At 36.3% G+C, this 22,778-nt stretch overlaps 3 protein-coding genes across 3 annotated transcripts in view; 1 reads left to right on the top strand and 2 right to left on the bottom strand.

The window, feature by feature from the left end:
- The window catches only part of LOC123669289 (ras-related protein Rab-5B), a 41,510-nt gene extending 39,308 nt beyond the window's left edge, over positions 1-2,202 (top strand). The window contains exon 5 of the mRNA XM_045602899.1: positions 1,884-2,202. The gene's annotated coding sequence lies outside the window, so the exon portion shown is untranslated. The remainder of the gene's footprint in view (positions 1-1,883) is intronic.
- On the bottom strand, positions 1,547-16,894 carry LOC123669288 (reticulocalbin-2). Its single transcript, XM_045602898.1, has 7 exons — positions 16,507-16,894; positions 16,214-16,361; positions 13,369-13,519; positions 11,238-11,315; positions 10,845-10,965; positions 2,561-2,684; positions 1,547-2,082 (listed from the first exon to the last, which is right to left on the bottom strand). Exons 1-7 carry the CDS (start codon positions 16,697-16,699, stop codon positions 1,929-1,931), a joined length of 969 nt encoding a protein of 322 aa, XP_045458854.1. The 5' UTR covers positions 16,700-16,894; the 3' UTR covers positions 1,547-1,928.
- A 275-nt stretch (positions 16,895-17,169) lies between these two features.
- Positions 17,170-22,281, bottom strand: LOC123669693 (enhancer of mRNA-decapping protein 4-like). Its single transcript, XM_045603284.1, has 9 exons — positions 21,990-22,281; positions 21,614-21,734; positions 21,111-21,261; positions 20,719-20,884; positions 19,894-20,026; positions 19,220-19,385; positions 18,646-18,771; positions 17,462-17,559; positions 17,170-17,374 (listed from the first exon to the last, which is right to left on the bottom strand). The coding sequence occupies exons 1-9, from the start codon at positions 22,279-22,281 to the stop codon at positions 17,194-17,196; spliced, it is 1,434 nt and encodes a 477-aa protein (XP_045459240.1). The 3' UTR covers positions 17,170-17,193.
- Between the last annotated feature and the right edge of the window lie 497 nt (positions 22,282-22,778).

The following is a 22,778-nucleotide window of genomic DNA, read 5'->3' as shown; positions in this document are numbered from 1 at the left end:
AAAAAAATTATTGCAATTTTAATTGAAAAAGACTTAAAAAAAAAATACTACTGTTACAGAGTGATCTTGGCCTAACTTGTAAATTAGAACAAGGCATTAAAAAAAAACAAGTCATACTGTCATCGTTTATTATTATTCTTTGACATGATTACAAACACTGTAAAAATTACACCAAATGCTCGAAATGGCGCCCATTCGCAGCTATACATGCTCTGTAACACAGCGTATCCAAAAAGGTGGATAGGGCGCTTAGGTCCAATAATGTGGCCACCGCGCTCGCCGGACCTAAATCCCCTGGACTTTTTTTATTGGGGTTGCCTGAAAGAAAATGTCTACAAGGAACAAATCACCTCTATTGACCAATTGAGGACTAGAATCCAGACAGTGGCTAGAAAAATCAGCGAGAGCGAGTTTGCTCGACGACTTAAACGGTCGTTTATTTGACGTTGCAGAGCATGTATAGTTGCGAATGGGCGCCAATTCGAGCATTTGGTGTAATTTTTACAGTGTTTGTAATCATGTCAAAGAATAATAATAAACGATGACAGTATGACTTGTTTTTTTTTTTTAATGCCTTGTTCTAATTTACAAGTTAGGCCAAGATCACTCTGTAACAGTAGTATTTTATTTTTATTTTAAGTCTTTTTCAATTAAAATTGCAATAATTTTTTTTATTAATGGGATGGCAAATCGTTTTAAAAATCTGTGTTTAATAGGAATATTTTAAAATGAACAGGCACTGACAGTGTAGTTACTTTTTTTACAAAAATCATAAGTATTAACGCAACTAAATTTTAAAATGTATTTTAATGAAAAACTTCTTTTCTTCAATTAAAATTGGATATCTTTCTGTTAAACAAAAGGATCTGCTATTGTGATACCATTTTGAAATTGGTATTTGGTAGGCATATTTTTAAATGAATGGGCACTGACAGCTTAGTACATTTTTTTTACAAAAATCGCTCTTGAATTAACATGATATGTTAACAATTTGGGTTAAAAGTAGAGTAAAACTAATTTTTTTCTTCAAAAGCTTTAAATTTACATTAAAATCATGTTATTTAACGATAGCTCTAGTATTCAGCAGTAATTACCAGTAATCAAAATGAAAAAATAATGGTATTTATTAAAACTACAACCAAATTTGTAACAAGGGGTACAAATATCGTAAAAAAATAAAAAATAAAAATATTTCCGGAACCTTTGGGTAAAAATGGATAAAATTGTAATATGTTATAGTAAATTATCTGGTTTATCGAATCCTTAACGGTGGACCACTATTTACGCCACACCCTGTATGTATTGTGCTACAATTGTTAGTTTTTAATAGCTTAAATAATAATTCTTTATAGATTTAAAAAAAAAAACTTAATGGAATAAATATATAAAATTTACGATGAACGTTTATATTTTTCTAGATAATTCTCACCTTGAGATGCCCGGGACACAATAGATGATATTGGAGATAAGATATATTCCCAGGATTCTTAATCCAAACTATTGTTAATAATTATAATACTTATAGTAAACTAGAGGGTAAAACAAGTATTAGAAATAAATTTATTCAAATAGGAATAGAAATAGTCTATTAAATTCGTAAATCAGAAGATAAAGGGGTTACAATTAAACAGCATTTATAACTTTACCTATATTCACAACTCCAATGAGCTGCCAAGTCGGCAATTACACATTGTTGAAGTATACTTCTATGGAGTTTTAAAGGGAAAAGACATTGGGTTTGACAAATTTACCTATTACTATTTAAACAATTACATGCAGTTATGATTTATTTCAAAATTATTAAGTACTAATATTCTCGAAGATACTCAATTTCCTTTATCTATCCGAGGTTCAGAAGATTTGGTCTAGTTCTGTGTACCCAGGCGACGCAGGCCCAGGCGTTAGGCCTCTCGTCAGTACCTAGGTGTCTACAACTCATCCTCGAAATGCGACTGATCGAGCGCGGGGTCGCTGCCCACGAACACGCGGTGGTGCCTCAGCACCTCGCGGTACGACAGCTTACCGTCACCGTCGTCATCGGCCGAGGCCACCAGGTGGGCCGCTTCCTCGTCCGCTATCTCCCTGGTGGGCAACCGTACGATAGAGTTAGCGCTGGGACTTGAATTTTAGAAGAGACTTACGTTTTTGGTGGATTATGAAATTGTACATGTATTTGGTCAAATAAAGAATTTATTATTATTATGTTGTTTAAAACGTCATTTATGCCCATGGAGCTTTCGACCTCCGACCAATCCTCTGGTAATTAATAATGATTTTAAAAGTATTGGTCTCCGTAAGGAGTTGATAAGTAAGACATGCGTAGTGGCAGTGTGGTGTGATTGTGGTAGTGTGGTGTGGTGGTAGTGTGGTGTGATGGTGGTAGTGTGGTGTGATGGTGGTAGTGTGGTGTGATGGTGGTAGTGTGGTGTGATGGTGGTAGTGTGGTGTGATGGTGGTAGTGTGGTGTGATGGTGGTAGTGTGGTGTGATGGTGGTAGTGTGGTGTGATGGTGGGTGTGGTGTGGCGGCGGTAGTGTGATGTGGTGGTTGTGTGTACTCACTCGTTGTCAGGCACGAGCCAGCGGTGCAGCTCTTGTGGCGAAAGCAACCCGTTGCGGTCGCGGTCGAGTTCGTGGTCGAACTTGTCTTTCTCTGCGATCAACCACTCCTTGTCCTGCTGCGACCCTGGGTACCAACAATTTTTTGCATCAACTCTACTTAAATCAATAATAAAAGTATTACGTAACGTAAAATTGGAAGATTTTAAAATTTAGACTTCAACCCCGTATCGTTTTTCTGTTCCCCCACTCTCTAACCTCAAATGTTACGTAACGCGTAAGTGACCATTTTTACGACGGACGGACGCACGCACGCACGCACGTGTGCACGTATTTTTTAGCTTGGTACAAACCCGTATGTACATTGTAAGTATGCATGCATTAGTGTATTGTACGTGTTTACGTACGAATTACGTAGTACTATGATATGGGGATTGTCTACGTTGCATTTCATTCTATATTTACTGAGTAAAAGTGTCAATGCAGCAACGGCGTAATGTTCTCTCGGATTTAGTTCTAATAATTATTTTTTGTAAAAGCGATCATTCCATATTCCCACATCGAAGTGGAATCATCGTTTATAGGTTTAATTGTTTTAATTAAAATATTAATAAAGTTAGTTTTAAAGTAATTTCGGTTTTTTTTCGATCTTCTGTCTGTCGCAAACGTAATTGGCGCAGTCGGTAGGATATTCGCGGGAGACTTCAAGACCATATCTCACATCGATAATCGCGTCGCGAGTCACCCGGGTGGCTATCAAGCACCGTTCCGGATATCCTGAAGCTACGGACCTGCTGCAGACCAGAGGAAGAATCCGAAAATCGATTTTACGGAGAAAACCAGAAATGCTGTATATGTAAGTACACTTGAACTATTCTCGTGTTGCTCCTTTAAATCTTAAACTTCAAGATTTATCATCCCAGAGCCTCTAGTTCGCGGGAGCCTGAATCGCGCCAGGCCCGCAGACAATTAGCAGATAATAATAGAGATATCGTAGAGTTAGATAATTTAGAATTAGAAAGTTTAGAATTAAATAGTTTAATAATGACGCAATATAACCCAGACGAAATTTTCAAGGCCCTTCGCCTTGTCCCGGAATTTGACGGAAACCCTAACATCCTCACTCGGTTTATTAAAATCTGTGACTCCTTAGCTGCACAATACCTTAGCAATACACCCGGTAGCGAGTTTTCAAATCTTTGTTTAATTAATGGAATTCTAAATAAAATAACTGGGACCGCTGCATGTACTATTAATTCTAATGGTATACCCGAAAACTGGTTAGGCATAAGAACAGCCCTCATTAATAATTTCTCAGATCAGCGTGATGAAACCGCCTTATATAATGACCTCTCCATAGCAATTCAAGGCAACCGGACGCCACAAGAGTTTTATAATCATTGCCAAACTTTATTTAGCACCATTATGACTTACGTGACTTTACATGAAACTATACCGACCACAATTCAGGCAAAACGAGATCTTTATAAGAAAGTTACGATGCAGGCATATGTACGTGGATTAAAAGAACCGCTAGGTTCCCGCATACGATGCATGCGCCCAGACACGAAGAGAAAGCTCTTGAATTCGTTCAAGAGGAGTTGAACGTCATGTATTTACAACAACGCGACTCCCAAAAAGGCACTCCCAAATTAGGCAACCCCTAAAGTACCTTCTACATTACCCCCAATGGCTTTTACTCCTGCAAGACCGCATAATACCGCTATACCTAACTGGCCAGCTCCAATGAGTCAGCGCCCTATGGGACCCCCACCGCAACCTTTTAAATTCCCTATACCCGGACAGCATCAATCACGCATGCCAACTAACACACAAAGAATGTTCGCTGCACCTCCACCTAATTATAACCCCCGTAGTAACATCTTTAGATTACCACCCCGAAATAATCCACCTCAAGGTCCTCAACCTATGAGTGGTGTTCAACGTTTCACACCAAAAAATTTACCTTTAAATAATAATCCACAGCCATCGAATTATTTTAAACCGAGGGAAATGAATATCAATGAATGTGCGACATATGACGACTCGTATTACAGCTATTATCAACCGGAGTACAATTACTATACTGACTATTACAATACTGAGCTTGCCCCCGGATTTTCCTATGACTTTAATAATTTTGATATGACTTCTGACGATAATTCCTGTGACTCTCAAAACCAAATAGCCACCGTTGACCAAGACCAGCAGGATTTTCACGAGGTTTCGACATTACAAAAACCAAAATAGAGTTAAACCTTCAGACTCAAAGACAACTTCCATATATACAGATAACGAATCCTCCGTTAAAATTTTTAATAGATACCGGTGCTAATCAATCTTTCATCAGTCCCGAGGCTGTAGAAAGATACTTCGCGGACTATCCATTAAATTTCGATCCGTTCGAAGTAACAAACATACACGCAACCACTAGAAATGATTATTCGATTACTTTGCCATGTTTCACAGAATTTAATGACGTCAACAGTATCAAGTTATTTGTATATCGTTTTCATGACTACTTTGACGGGCTAATAGGTTTAGATTTGTTAAGCAATTGGGAAGCTCGCATAGACCTAAAAGAAGGAAAATTATTAACAAGAAACGCGTCAAACCCTATCAAAATGTATAATTCATGTAATGTAAATTTATACGAAGACATCATCCCCGCGGGAACTTCTAAAATTGTCCGTGTTCCCGTCAATATTTTAGAAGGTGATGCTTTTATTAAAGAACAAGTGTAACTGTATCATCCACGAATGCATTACTTCCGTAAAAAATAATCGTTGCTACTTAGAAATAGAAAATCCGACATCAAATGATATTATATTCTCGCTTGACCGGCCGGCCCACGCAGATTTATTTAACGCTGAGTGCACGAGTACTCAACAATTAACGACTCGAACACAAGACGTTATTTCACGCTTACGTACAGACCACCTAAACCCTGAGGAAAAGGCTAACCTCGTAACTCTTTGTTCCCGTTACTCTGACGTATTTTATATTGATGGTGAAAGATTAACTTTCACAAATAAAATTAAACACCGAATTAGAACTACCGACGAAGTACCTGTACATGCCAAAAATTATCGTTATCCATTCGTACACCGACAGGAAGTTAAAACTCAGATAGAAAAAATGTTAGACTAGGGCATTATACGACCTTCTGAATCCGCCTGGAGCTCACCTATATGGGTTGTACCCAAAAAGGTAGATGCCTCCGGAAAACAAAAATGGCGCTTAGTAGTAGACTTTCGCAAGCTTAACGAAAAAACTTTAGACGATAAATACCCAATTCCCAATATTAATGACGTTCTTGACAAATTAGGAAAGTGTCAATATTTTACCACCCTTGTAGCAAGTGGATTTTACCAAGTCGAAATGGATCCCCAAGACATATCGAAAACCGCGTTTAATGTTGAGCATGGGCATTTCGAATTTCTTCGGATGCCTATGGGATTAAAAAATTCTCCTTCCACGTTTCAACGTGTGATGGATAACGTTCTCAGAGGCCTTCAGAATGAAATTTGCTTAGTATATTTAGATGATATTATAGTTTTCAGCACATCCCTTCAGGAACATATAATAAATTTAGAGAAAGTTTTTCAGAGACTTCGAGAGTCAAATTTTAAAATTCAAATGGACAAGTCTGAATTTTTAAAGCTTGAAACAAGTTATCTCGGTCATATTATAAGTAAAGATGGTATAAAGCCTAATCCTGACAAAATTTCCGCTATAAAAAAATACCCCATTCCCAAAACTCCTAAAGAAATTAAACAATTTCTTGGCCTTCTCGGTTATTACCGAAAATTCATCCCTGACTTCGCGCGCGTAACTAAGCCACTCACTCAATGTCTTAAAAAAGGAAAAAAGATTGTTCATGACACTGATTATGTAAATAGTTTTGAGAAATGTAAAACTTTATTAACAAATGACCCTATCCTTCAATACCCCGACTTTACAAAGGAATTTAACTTGACAACTGACGCCTCTAATGTTGCCATTGGAGCCGTTTTATCACAAGGCCCTTTAAACTCTGACAAACCCATCTGTTACGCATCTAGAACCTTAAATGAAAGCGAGATGAATTACAGTACAATAGAGAAAGAACTTCTTGCCATAGTCTGGGCTACAAAGTATTTCAGACCTTATTTATTCGGACGAAAATTCAAAATTTTTACAGATCATAAAACTTTACAATGGTTAATGAACATGAAAGAACCAAATTCCCGACTTACGCGTTGGCGTCTAAGACTTAGTGAATATGACTTCACTGTAATATATAAAAAAGGAAAATCAAACTCAAATGCAGACGCTCTTTCCCGTATAGAAATCCATACAAAAGAAACATTGTCCTTAATAGAGGAAATTGACGAACTTAATTCCTTACTCGGTAACCCATCGGAAACTATTGTTGCCCAAGCTAGCTCTTCTACGGAAACCGTTCACACAAGTGTAGAGAATCCAATTTTAGAAATCCCAATAACTGACGAACCTCTCAATAAATTTAGCCGACAGATATATTTCAACCTTGTGACCGACGTTAAGAAAAGACCCGTAGTTACCAAGCCCTTTGACACTCATACACGTATTAGTATCCAATTATCTGAATCAAATTTAGAAGAAGATGTGATAAATGCTGTAAAAGAGTATATTAGTCCTAAAATCAAAACTGCCATTTTAATAAATCCTCCTTTAGCTATGTATTCAATTATCCCGATCCTGCAAAGTAAATTCAAATGTTCCTCCTTCAATCTTGTTTTAGTTAAAACAGAATTAGAAAATGTTAAGGAATATTTGCGTCAACAAGAAATAATTCGTCATTATCACGATGGTAAAACTAATCATCGTGGAATTAATGAATGTTATTTAGCTTTGTCTCATAAGTATTATTGGCCAAAAATGAAAGAACATATAACAAAATTTATTAACGAATGTACTATTTGTGGCCAAGCCAAATACGACAGAAACCCACTTAGACCACAGTTCAATGTTGTTCCACCCGCTACCAAACCATTTGAAATAGTTCATATGGATTTGTTCACAGTTCAAAATGAAAAATACGTAACTTTCATTGATGTTTTCACTAAGTATGGCCAAGCTTACCATCTTCGCGACGGTACAGCTTTAAGTATACTACAAGCTTTATTACAATACAGTACTCACCATGGCATACCGGTTACTATAATTACTGACAATGGGACTGAATTTACTAACCAGTTGTTTATGGAATTTACCCGACTTCATAAAATTAACCACCATCGAATAGCTCAGCTCGATTAGCTCATTCACCTAATGACAATGGTAACATAGAAAGATTCCACTCAACCCTTTTAGAACACCTAAGACTTCTTAAATTAAAACATAAAGACGAACCAATAGTCAACCTTGTACCTTATGCTATAATAGCGTATAATAGTTCTATTCACAGCTTCACAAGATGTCGCCCCTTTGACTTATTGACTGGACACTTTGACCCTAGGGATTGCACAGACATAGACATAACGCAACAACTCTTACAACAATACACTCAAGTTCATAGAGATAAAATGAACCAGGTATACGACATCATTAATTCCTCGTCACTTTCAAATCGTACTGCGTTAATAGAGAAAAGAAATGAGAATCGCGAACCTGAAAAGGAGTACGCACCCCAACAATCAGTATTTATAAAAAACCCCCTTGCTAGTCGACAAAAGACTGCTCCACGATATACACATGACACAGTGTTAGCTGACTTACCCATTCATATTTATACCTCCAAGAAACGTGGCCCCATAGCGAAATCCCGACTGAAACGAGTTCCTAAAACAGCTAATTTGTTACAGGATCCTCCTTCTAACAATCCTCCCAATGACACAACTTCAGGAGATAAGACTTGAGAGCCTTAATGACGGACCAGGACTACTACCTTTCAAACTCGGATCCATGAAACTAACTACACACTATCATACATTTATACAGTATGTAAAATTGGACGACCTCGAAACTAATATTCATTCATTACAGACTCAACTGCTTGATTTTCGAAATCGAATGAGTAATGAAACCTATAACTTATACGAGATTCAAATTAACTATCTTGCTAACAAGCTTGGCAATGTTTTAAAACAATTACATTCTCTAGAGCCTAATGGAATAAATAGAATGAAAAGAGGTCTTATAGACGGGTTAGGTTCTATGATAAAAAGTTTGACTGGTAACTTAGATCACGATGATGCGTTGAAATATAATGAGGCAATTAGAGTATTAGAAAATAATCAAATAAAGTTGTCATCTGAATTTAACAATCATATTAGTCTGAGCAAGGAATGGATGTTAAAACATGGAAATGTTATTAGACAGATAGTAGATAACCAGAATAGAATAAATAAAACCTTAGAGTTAATATTACAAAATAAGGCAATACAAAGTTTAACAAGATACGCAAATTTTGCCCAACTTTTGTCATTAATTAGTGAAAACATAGAAGACTTATCTTTAGAATTATTAAGAATAGAAAATAGTTTAGCGTTTATCCATGCATCTAGTACACATCATTCAATGATAGACATAGATGTATTAGAATCTATGATTTTAAAGCTAAAGTCAATTTATTCAGAAGAGCAAGTGTTAGATTTAGATCTTAGAGAATATTATAATGTCATTAAACCAGGGTCATATTTTGTGAATAAACAAATAGTTTTTATATTTAAATTTCCAATTTATTCTAAAACAACTTATGATTTTTATAGATTATCAGTAGTACCGAATAAGCACGACCAGGCTCTTATCCCACCTTTTCCCTTCCTGGCAACAATCGAGATGTCGTTTGTGTACATGGAGGCTGAATGCCCGAAGTTAAAAAACTGGTACCTCTGTGAAATAGGAATTCGTCATCAGCTTCACACCAAATCAGATTGTATTCACGAATTGATTACCAATCAAGCCTTACAAGAATCCTGTGAGTTCACCACAGTCACCTTAACTAGAGAAGCAATGGAGAAACTTGATGACCAACATTACGTCCTGTCCTTTCCTCGACAAACGAAAGCGCAGCTAATCTGTAACCAGAAGGACTATACATTGCTGCAAGGAAGTAACCTAGCTACAATTCCCGTTGGATGTCGATTCAAATCGGAACAATTCACTATAGTAAACGACTATAACGAAATCAAGGGACAACCTCTCAAATTTATGAAAATACCCTATAATGCCGAAAAGCAGGCTACAAAAGCAATTCACGTTAACCTGAAGACCATCGATCTCCAGGGACTACACAACATCCAGGACCAGCTTATGATCCAAACTCCTATCCAAATTGACGAAGTACGGGAAAACACTTTATACCATACTACAATTCCGTTCTACAGTATACTATTGAGTGCAGGCTTGGAATAATCGTGGCAACTCGACGTTATCTATGGAAACGTAACGACGTGAAAAGGGAGCAGCAGCCTTCGCCCGAGATCCTGCAAACATCTAGCAACCCTGATAATATTCCGGCAACATTTTCACTAAACGTGCTAAAATAGTCGCCGTTCTAAGGGGGGAGGAATTACGTAGTACTATGATATGGGGATTGTCTACGTTGCATTTCATTCTATATTTACTGAGTAAAAGTGTCAATGCAGCAACGGCGTAATGTTCTCTCGGATTTAGTTCTAATAATTATTTTTTGTAAAAGCGATCATTCCATATTCCCACATCGAAGTGGAATCATCGTTTATAGGTTTAATTGTTTTAATTAAAATATTAATAAAGTTAGTTTTAAAGTAATTTCGGTTTTTTTTTCGATCTTCTGTCTGTCGCAAACGTAATTTACGTTCGTGCTTTTGTGGATGTTTTTGCGTGCGTGTGTGCATGCGTGTGTGTGCATGCGTACGTACGTGCGTATTGTGTGCGTGTGCGCGTGTGTGCGTGCGTTTGCGTGTGATTGCGTCCGTGTGCGTGTGTATCACATCAGCCTTTCGCAGTCCACTACTGGACATAGGCCTCCACAAGTTCGAGCCAAAAATGGCGTGAACTCATGTGTTTTGCCCATAGTCACCACGCTGGGCAGGTGAGTTAGTGACCGCAGGGCTGGCTTTATCGCACCGAAGACTCTGCTGCCCGTCTTCGGCCTGTGTATTTCAAAGCCAGCAGTTGAATGGTTACCCCGCCATCAGCCGGCTTTTTAAGTTCCAGGGTAGTAGTTGATTTGTGTTATCTCTTAGTCGCCTCTTACGACACTCACGGGAAGAGAGGGGGTGGCTATATTCTTTGATGTCGTAACCACACAGCGTGTGTATATGTATGTCGAACTTACCTCTATCCCCGAGGTACTCATCAAAGCTGACCATCCCGTCCCCATCGCGGTCCTTTTCGCGTAACGTCTGATTGATAAGAAGCTCGTGCATTTCCACGTGCTCCTCAGGGTTCGTGAACACCTAAATAAAACAATACTCTTTATCGTATGAAATCTAGGAAATTAGACCATAATTTAAGAACATGTACGAACATGAATACCTGAAAGCAACCAACATTATTTTCTATGATCTAGGAGACCAGATTATTACACCGGTTACATTGATTTTAGTTACGTATTTAATGTCAAAAATTATAAAACACCTGGCACTAAAATTTCAGTTCCTTTGAATCATGTTAACATGAATTAAATTATAAAATACGAAAACTATAAAGCTTTCCAGAAAGTCCTCACCGTAAATTCCTGAAAGTCCAGTTCTCCGTCACCATTCTTGTCCGCAGCTGCCCACATTGCTTGCTCTTCGCGAACCAGCTGTAAAACAACAGTGAATTATAATTAATAAATTTAAAATTATATAATATAGTATTTTATCGAAATCATAGCAAATATTTCAATCATGAGTGAGGGTAAAAGAATAGATGAATGTATAGAGTTATAGAATGGTCACAATCATTCAGAAATTAAGAATAGTTTATAATTGAATTGTCAATTGTAATATATGGCATTATGGGACTGACATTTACAGCCTAGCTGTAAAAAGTCCCAAAATCAAAATAGAAAAAAAAAGTACAAGATAAGATATTCAATTGAGCATGGTACATACAGCTCACTAATTTACATATAGAATGCGGTTAGTATGACTGATTTGCAGTGGCTTAGCGAGGGGGGGCAAGGAGGGTCATAATGCCCCAGGTGCTTGCTACTCACAAAGGGATGTCAAATGGTCCGCAAAACTAAAAATTGCTGGACATATATGGTTTTTGAATGGTAAATGGTATTGTGCCCCGGGCGCCAGTTAAACTCGTTACGCCACTGCTGGTTTGACTTAGAGTGTCATATGTACATATTTTCACAGATAAACGTAGAAATATGTCTTATATAACGAGAAGAATGCCCAAAAGTGAAGTGTTTACCAGATTCATTATAACAAAGCAAATTTTGGGATTTTACTTAACATATACTCAGAAATAATAAAATTGTTATTACAAAACCATGGCTCACGTTTGAAAGACACTTTTATTTGTTTAATATTTTAATGTATTCTTTTGATAGTCGCTAGTGACTAGTATCGTCATGAAACGCAGTCACGATGCAGTTGACACACTTAGTCAATTGAAATTTTAATTCATTTATGTTGCGGGTATTAAGTATTTTATGATTATACTAGCTGCTGCCTGCGACGTCGTCTGCGTGAACGCTATACAGCAACAAAAATACCTACAATTATACCTTTTAAAATAACATTCATTTACCCGTTTCTTCTTTACATTTCATATCTACAGAAAAATCTCATAGGTGGCGCTGCTTTAAAAGTTGTCTTGTCTACTTATATTCATTTAATTATGTTTATCGGCTTAGTTACTTATATTGCGTGATTTTTATAGTGTGAAGCTGGCTTATATAGCATGGTTATTAACATAATAACAACAACATTCAAATATGCGTCGTTAGATTACACGTTGTTACAGAAATTTGAAGTAAATCCATGCGGTACTTTTTGAGTTTATCCCGGACATACATACAGACAAACAGACAAAAATTCTAAAAATCATATTTTTGACTTCGGTATCGATTGTAGATCACACCCCAAGTATTCTTTTAAAAAAATATTCAATGTACAGTTCTGACTTTCCTACCATTTTATTATATGTATAGATTTGACACATTACTAATGACGATAAGACGTATAATTGTGTTTGCTCGCAAACGAAAAAAAAAACCACTTCAATTACATCGACAAGTGACAACGTATGTAGAAAAATAGTCAAGTGAATACGCGTTATCAAAGATTACTTAAACAGTAGTCATCACATCTCGATCAAATTTAAACGGGACCACAAGACAGGCATCAACTTTCGATTAAAATTAAGAATCAAAATTGGTACACCCAGTCAAAAGTTATCCGGTGTAATACAATGTAGGTCGACGAAAAAATCGATGTCATTGAAGTCGGTTATTTTTCGTTTGCGAGCAAACACGATAATTTTTTCCAATCATTATCATTTATACACCTCACAATATATAGCTTAACTAATAATAGCAACATAATAGCAGTAAGGTTTTAACTTATGCTAAACTGTGATGTCGGTGTATATGTTTGTTTGTTGTGTGGCTAAGTATTTTATACAAACGATTACATTCGGTTAAACTTTCCATTATGAACCGCCGATTTATGGGTATTATGGGGGGGAGAGGAGAGGGGAGGGAGTGGGCTACCCCCCGTACCACCCGCACCCCGCGGAACCCCATGGTTATGGAGATACCCACGGTTAAAGTATAGCCCTACATTCTTCCTTTGAAAGCCGTTTCCAAAAAAGAACGTCACAAGAACGAATATAATATTTAAATAGACAACATTCCTTACCAAACCAGTGTCCCCTGTATCTTCAGGGTCGATTTCCTCCTCAGCAGACACACCAAAGGCATCCTTCAAGTACTCCGCCCAAGTGACAACTCCATCTTGATTGATGTCAGCCTCTTCCATACGCTCTTCTGCTTCCTCTTGTGATAATTTTCTAAATAGAATTATTATTTATATAGCTTAAATCTAGAATCGGTCTACATAATTATTACAGGTGTTAGATTGGCTAATATAATAAAATATTTTAAAATAATTAGGCAATCAATATACAACTCATTCTTTCAGTCAGCTCAGCCTATGGCAGTCCACTGCTGGACATAGGCCTCCCCAAGTTCGCCCCAGACATTCCGGTTTTCCGCAATCCTCATCCAGCCTACGCCGGCAATCTTACGTAGATCATCGGTCCAACAGGCCGGAGGACGACCCACACTGCGTTTGCCAAGACGCGGTCTCCACTCCAGGACCCGCCTGCTCCAACGGCCATCGGTCCTGCGAAACAGATGACCAGCCCACTGCCACTTCAACTTGCTATCATATGTCGGTCACTTTCGTTCTCTCGCGTATAGTCTCATTTTTAATCCTGTCTTCGAGAGAAACCCCAAGCATAGCCCGTTTCATTGCTCGTTGAGCGACTTTAAACTTGTGGACCAGTCCCTTCGTCAGTGTCCACGTCTCGGCTCCGTATGGTTAACACAGGCAGGACACATTGCTCGAAAACTTTTGTCTTCAAGCATTGCGGAATCTTCGAAGTGAAGACTCGACGAAGCCTGCCAAACGCCGCCCAGCTCAACCGAATCCTCTTATTGGCCTCCTTCTTGAAGTTGTTGCGGCCTAGTTGGATAGTATGGCCTAGGTAAATATAATCCTGAACAACTTCGAGAAGGGTACCATCGACCGATACCGGTCTCAGTATGACTTGGTTGTTAAACATAACTTTCGTTTTGTCTAAGTTCATACAGAGACCGACACGCTGGGAGGACTCGTTTAGGCCGGCCAGCATTTGGCCTAACTCATCCAACGTCTCCGCAAACATGACAATATCGTCGGCGAAACGAAGGTGAGAGATAAATTCACCGTTGACGTTGATGCCTCGTTCCTCCCAATCCAAGGTCTTAAAGACATCCTCCAGCGCAGTGGTAAACAGTTTTGGTGATATTACATCTCACTGTCTTACCCCACGCCGGAGGGAAATAGGTCTTGTTCTCTGGTCCTGGACATGAACGGCCATTGTCGCCACGTCGTACATACATTTCATTATCTCGATATATCGCCAGTCGATATAACATCTCTGCAGAGAGTCCAGGATAGCCCAGGTCTTGACAGAGTGGAAGGCTTTCTCGTAGTCCACAAATGCTACATACACAACGGTTGATTATATTCTTCTGTCTTTTGAATAATCTGCCGAACAGTATGGATGTGGTCTACGGTGCTGTAGCCATTTCGAAACCCAGCCTGCTCTGTTGGTTGGAATTCGACGAGTCTTCTGACAAGAAGATTCGTAACAACCCTCGAAATTAAAAATAAAATAAAACCCCCTTATTCTTTACATATAAAAAAAATTAAAAACTTTTTTAAATACAAAAGTTAACTGGCTGGAATTAGTGATTCAACTTTTTTTTTTCTAATTTATAATACTGCTGAAATAAAATACCACTACAAAGACATATATCATATAAAAAAAACATTATTTACTTCTTGAAAAGAGTATAAAAGATAACTACCTAGTCCTACATAATAAAAGTAAATATAACACAATCTTAACACAGTTTTTATAAATAACATTCCAGATGCAAAGCTCTCGGTAAATGAATCATAGATATGCAAATGGTTATAATCTGCCTTTCAAGTATGAAAGACTAACCTTGTTCTGTCTGCTAAGCTTTTTATATTGCATATACAAGCTTATATTAGTTTCTTTGTGAATATTTAAGAGGCTTCAAACAGAGGAGGTTTTCTACTTGACTGTATTTTTTATATGTATTACCAATTTTGACTTTTTTTCATTGAAATGATTCTTTTTTAACAAAATTGTAAGCTGGTTTTCATCATGTTCATTAAAATTTGATTGAAATCTGACGAGCACTTTCCAAGTTATCCCTAATAATTCATAATTAATTGATTATTTTTTCAACTACCTACATTATATTATTATTGAATTAACACAATTATTGAATTACTGTATTAGTATGATAATTGTAACAATATTAATAATATTTAGAAAATTAGTTAAGTATCTTGTATTGAGACCAAAGAAATAACATCTTTCTTGATAAAGATATGTTTTGCACATTGTATGATAAAAACCAGATAAAGAATATGTCATATTTCTTCAGAAAGTATATATATTGGACTTCCATATACTACAAAATATAAATATAAAACATACTAACATTAATTTATCAAGAAAATAATTCAAGGATAGTAACTATATCCAATTTTGTATGTATGAGATTAGTTATGGTTTTAGTTTACATATATTATAGTTTTAAAATAATACTCATGTGTGGCTGTGAAAGCCGCTTTCTGTTTTATATTTTGAATTAACTTGGACATTGAAATAGAGTATTATCCATATTTAATTATTTTTTTCATGTTAAAGTTAACATATTGCATGTTATTTTGCATAATTTATTTTTCCAATAGTGGTTGGATTTTTTATTACAGAAAATAAATGTACATTAATTATATTACATAAATTGTGTTGAAAATTTTAATATTTATTTTTCTGATTACACTCTTTGACGTAAAACCAATATTTTAATCCCAAAAATTTGATAGTAGCTATTTTGATTTAAAAAAAAAATAATTTATTGTCTAATGTTATTGATAAAAAATCTGGTTTACTTACTTAAATGATTTTATGATCCACGCCTTGAGCTCGTAGTTTGAGATGTACGAGTCACCGTTCACGTCCATCTTCGGCAGAAGTTGCTCGAGGCGCTGCTTCGCCTCCTCGGGGCTGAGCTTGTCATACTCCTCAGCCTCCTTCACGCTACCTATCGAGTAATAATACGTCATCACCAAAACACCGGGCACCAGGCACATGAGAGCCACTTTCATAGACATGTCTAGCGTATTCCTTATCAACGACTAAGCATGCATTGCAAAATGAGCCGGAGCAACACGTATAGCGAGACGCACCTAGAATCGCTTCGTGGTCGAATTCCACGTTGTGTCCCTCGTCATTGTAGTGATCGTAGTCTCGCGGCCGGTACGCGCCGTCCGCCTCTCGTTCCGTTTTATCCACGCTGTGGCTGTGTACGGCCGCCGATGCACATAGCAAAATATTCGGCGTCAGTAACAGCGTCAGCGTAATAAAATACTGTTTTGACATCTCTAACTATTATTTATCACTTGTAACGTTTATTTATATCTTCTATTTCCAGTAATGAATTAGTTGTGTGAATTCATTTTAATCTCTTAGCTTTTAAAACATTCGAACATCTAAATAAATTATTATAGATGACCGACAGTTCACAGAGCCAGAGCGAATGACAGCTTCATTTTTTTCTTTTGGCCGAACATGGATTGAAGTATTGAACGATCGATCACGAGCCGTTTTACGCATTCACTTTCACTAACTTGAGATCGTGTGGTTTCAATTTTCGTGTTTAAAAAGCTTAAACGGTTCTAAACCAATCACAATAATTATGTGTTATCAAGTTACAAGGCAATTACCTGAAAACATTGAGTTATGGGATACTAAATATTTTTATCGAGACGTTTAGAAAGGTCAAGTATTAAACAGTCTATTCACAAATATTAAACATATTGTTTATTGAAAATCAACAATAAGAAAAAAATACAATTATTATTTTTGTATCTGCCTTATTTTAATAAATTATTAGCAGCCATAATGATTAACGTTATTCGACGATTTGCAATATGACTTGGGAATGATCGCAAGAATCTTGATAAATGTTTGCGAACTTCTCCAACAACCAGAGGTAAATGCATACGTGTGATAGGGTCAGCTGTATTTAGATTAATGATGGCTTCCTCCAAATACCTAGAAGAAATACAGAAAAAACATTAATAAGCAATAAATAATACTTGTAATACGTAGAGGTCTTTATTTCGTAAATCAAATTCAGACCTGCATTTAAGTTGTGTATCGTGTACCATGTCAGTTGCTAGTTGCTGAACGAGAGACAACAACACTGATTGCTTCAAACTGCAAGGCGTGGAGAACACCTACAATACATAGTATAATTAAATAAACTTGATTGATTAAGTGATTCCAACTAAAATATCCCACTACTGAGCATTTTTCTCCATGTTGGAGAAAGATCGAATCCACTGTGAGACGGTAGAAATATTGCTTACTATGAGTAACGAGCGGGAATCAAACCTGAGATCACCGGTGTGTAGGCAACAACACGGCACGCGCACTACCCCATGGAAAAAAAATTCATAAACCTCATGGATGGAAATACAGACCCCATGAGAATTTTGGTCGGCACTTGTCCATGTAGGTACTGAGAATCTTGAGTTAAAGAAATTAATCCAGTTTCAGGAGTTTAAAATGAAACAGATACCCACACGACAAATAATTATTTGTTTGGCAAACACAAACATTTGTCACGAGCAAAGATAAATTCCGCGATCACAAGTACAAAAGCTAGTTTTGTTGTTATATCTCTAAAAGGTTGACACAGCGATTCTATTATTCATTAACTTATTACTAAATATTGAGACAAACATTAATTCTGTGAAAAATAAAGGTTTTCTATTACAGTACTAATAATTGTGTTTGCGGGCAAACGAAGACAAACCGATTTCAATTATATCAACAAGTAATACAACGTAGGTAGACGAATAAATAGTCAAGTAAATACGTATTATCAAAGATTACTCCAAAAGTTGTGATCAGATCTCGATGAAATTTAAATATGACCACACGATAAACATGGGCTTTCGATTAAATTAAAAATCATCAAAATCGGTACACTCAGTAAAAAATTATGCGAATTTTTGAGAGTTTCCCTTGATTTCTCTGGGATCCCATCATCAGATCCTGGTTTCCTTATTATGGTACCAAACTAGGGATATCTTCTTTTCAATAAAAAAGAATTATCAAAATCGATTCATAAACGACGGAGGTCGACGGTTATCCCCGAACATACATAATATATATGTATATACGGTCGAATTGAGTAACCTCCTCCTTTTTTGAAGTCGGTTAAAAAGGACCCGTTACATGGAGATAGACAGAGAAAGCTCAGTAACAGAGCTAGCTTAGCTGTTGTATTTTGGGATCAAAACTTCAAAATTAAGCACCTTGTCTAAGTCAGCGGCCTTGCAAGCCGCTATTACAAGCGACAGGTCCGCAGACGACAATGCTTCTTCGAACGACTTGTTGATGTCACCATCTTTGATATGCTTGTTAATCTCTGCTGTTTTCATCTATCAAACATACAGAATTTGAATCATCATCATTATATCAACCTATTACAGTTCACTGCTGGACATAGACCTCCACAAGCCAAAAATGGGGTGAACGCTTGTGTTTTGTCCATAGTCACCACGCTGGGCAGGCGGGTGGGTGACCGCAGGGCTGGCTTTGCGGCACCGAAAACGCTGCTGCCCGTCTTCCGCTTGTGTTTGGAATTTGAATAGAAAATATAATTTTTAGACGATATACGTTAGTGACTACGTTAACTATTTATTCCGAATAAAAAAATATAATTTTAACAATACAAATTACCTATAATTATGTAATAAGCATGTAACTATAACGTGGTATGGGTAATTTGTGGGGTACCCAATAGTCATTGTGAGTAATTTTTTCTATAGGTAGGCAGATATTCGTTTTTCGTGTGTTGACATAATATTACGAAAAAAGTTTGCTTACTAATTGATCGATTATAGATCTTTCAGGATCGGCCGGTTGTGGTGGACTATTGGGTGAAATGGGTTCCGTTGCATCTTCATCATAATCAAAAATATGTGCTTGTAGCTGTGGCGTTAACACGTCTTGTAACTTTTCGCGCCACTCTTTTAGCTCATTGTTCAAGACACTAAAATTTTAAAACTAAGGTCATGAATTTTTATTAACATAGGCATAAAAATGACCACTCAAATGTCAATAAGTAAGAATGTCGAGATTTTTTTTTTAAAGAAAATACAATGCTTGGGCACTTTATTAGCAAATTCCATATGAAAAGGATAAGAAAGACTTCCTTCTTTACATAATGACTAGCTGACCAAGCGAACGTTGTTTTGCCATATATATTATTAAACCCCTTAATCCCCCCCCCCACCTTGTAACTTAGGGGTATGAAAAAAATAGACGTTGGCCGATTCTCAGACCTACTCGATATGCACACAAAATTTCATAAAAATCGGTCCAGTCGTTTCGGAGGAGTATGGCTACTAACATTTTCACACGAGAATTTTATATATAAGATAATTATATATAAATCTCAGGAAAGAAAACAACTTAATAGGCCTCCCACAATTTTATAAGAATATTTATTGTATCATTGTGGTTCATATTTATTAAGTTTATAAGCTGAGGCTACTCACACTTGTAACATATTTTGAAAGTTATCAAAATTGTCTCCAGATTTGCTTTCCTCTAATAGGACTTGATGTTTCTCTAATTCTATGCGAATGATCCTATGCATAGATTTAAACAATGATGCCGAACCTGCTTCTACTGCAATCACATTTTTTATTGAAAGAAGACTAAAGTATACTCAAGTGTGTATTTGGATGATCTGATTACTCTAGCTTATAGACGCCTGCAACACCAGAAGTATCGCAAGTGCGTTACCGACCCTAGCCGCAATCCCCAGGAGCTTTCGTCACCTTACTCACCACTGGAACACAACGCTTCTCGAAACAGTATTATTTAGGTGTGATTTTCGGTAAGATTGATGTACTTCCCCAGTCGGTCTTCTCAGGATATTTCCTGCTTTGCCATACCTCAGTTATACTTGAATTCTTTGTAACCACTGATTTAGTTTTATAATGTTACTAGCTGTCCCCGCAAATGCTATTTTGCTATAAATGTTTTTAACCCCGTTTATCCACCCCCCCCTATAACTTAGGGGTATAAAAAATAGATGTTGTTCGATTCTCTGACCTACGCAATATGCACACAAAATTTCATGACAATCGGTCAAAGCCGTTTTGGAGGAGTTTAACTACAAACACCGCTACACGAGAATTTTATGTATTACATTTAAAGTATACGGTAGTATTTTTCGTAAATATTAGCTGTATTTGATAAATATTGTCTAGGGTTCTTTTAAATTATATCTTAATTTCAGCAACATTATCAAAACTTTTACTGCACTTAATAAAATAGTAGGTATTTTTCAATCAAAACAATATTATAACTCTTACATCCATTAAAAGCATTCTCCAAGGTCCGTGTAACATGCCTGAGGAGCCGGCGATGGCACTGCTCCATGATCCGTAGATATGCGCCGGGAAAAACCGCAGAGAAACTAGCAATAACAACCGACTTTACGCTGTCTGCTGTTGCGGACGCTATGCGATCCTTAAGATCCTGTTAAAGCGCGGAATGGAAAACTGGCAATTAAGAAACTAAAGTCAGATTTAAACATTAAAACCGTTACCTGAGTTTTAATAAAAAAGAAATACTTAGAAATATTATTAGAAACAAGTAAAAACAAGGTAATCATGTTAGACTACAAAATTAGTTTTTCTATTTTTATATGCTCCAAATTAAATGTTATATAACGATAATATACATATGTAGAACTATATCTTACGTCGCTTTGTAGAAATTCAATGAGGGCTTGACGGATTTCCATATCGATATTTTGTATATCCGTCTTTTTAATTAAGTTTAAATCATTTGGGAATGTTTTTCCACCTCCGAAGCTTAAGGAATCCGATAGTATTTTCGTTCCATCTTCCAGCCTAAAATAAATACATTTTTCTCAATATAATAAAACTTAGCCTAATTAAACTGAAACAGTCTGTAATTAATCAGCAAGCAAGCAAGCAAGATTATCATAATACAGAGGCTTTTCCGTATAAGGTTGAAGGTAAGGAACCTAGTTCATTAAGTGTTTAAGATAACGACCGGGACTGATTGCGGGACAACTGACATGTTATCAGTGTAGACCTACTAGGACTAACACCAAGGCCAGAAACAAGCATTTGTATAAATAAAAACATACGCGATTATAGGCGTTAATGGAACTTTCACACCAGTAAACTATAACAATAGTCTTTTTATAAACAGGTAAATAGTTGCTCTAATACTTACGTATTATAAGAATCCTTCAGTAAGCCAAGTCGCGTAGTTGGCGATAAGGTACTCACAATATTAGAGCCAATCAGGTCTTCTTTGAGTTTTTTTAATAGCAAGTGCTGTTCCTGTAGCATATCTGACAATGAATGATAAATGAATGAACTATTGATTACCATCTCTTGGAACTAAACATTTTTTTTTTGGAATTGATTCAAAAAATATTTTTTTTTGCAATAAAATTATTAACTAGGAATGTGATATACGTGTTTATTATAATTGTTTTGTATTTAAAAAAATAAATAAGTATACTATTAAGATTACGTAGGGTAGTACGTTTTCGTTAGGTATATTATTATTCATGCCCGAATCTGAATATGAAACAAATACTTACCATTCAGCTTATTAATTTTTCTATCCAAAGATGAGAGACTTGTATCGTCAAATTTTGACGTATTTGTAACACCACTGTCCAGATGTTCCTTATCAATCGACGATATGTCTGAATTATCATCAATAACCACACAGATTTCCTGAGACGAATCGCTTTGTAAATGATTATCGTGATTGAAATAATCATAAAAGCAAACGTAAGATTTGTCTCTTTTAACATAATGATTACTCGATGCACTCAAACTGTCGGCTGATCTCGATCTATTCAACTTTATGTTAAAATTTGAAGACATGTCGATGGTGAGATTGATTGTTTGTAAATTGTAATGATCAATTCAGATATTGATTGTCTTAAAATAGGTTTTGACAATGTATTTTTTATTCTACCCTCAAATTTGTTTTACAAGAATTAGCGCTTGTGTAGGTAGGTATATCTATAATATACATACATCAGCAACATGACAACATATCAAGTACATGCTATTTTTCCATATAGTATGTAATTTTTTTGTAAAGTTTCCTAATTCTATTACTATCAATAATAAAAAATATATAATTTAATATATAATTAAATATTATATAATTTAAAGTCATATAAAATATAATTAATCCATCACGCTGCTCTAATGCGGGTTAGCAGATACATTCCATAGTATGAGTAACGATCGCTATTAGGTGTACATTATAACAACCAGGACCGTCGGCTTAACGTGCTCTTCAAGACACGGTGGGCAGACCCACAAGGACTGCACAAACATCCAGACCACATCAAACATCTGTATGGCCAATA

This window comes from Melitaea cinxia, chromosome 3, assembly GCF_905220565.1.
Source record: "Melitaea cinxia chromosome 3, ilMelCinx1.1, whole genome shotgun sequence".
Lineage (NCBI taxonomy): Eukaryota > Metazoa > Arthropoda > Insecta > Lepidoptera > Nymphalidae > Melitaea > Melitaea cinxia.
This window is presented reverse-complemented; position numbering and strand designations above follow the sequence as displayed.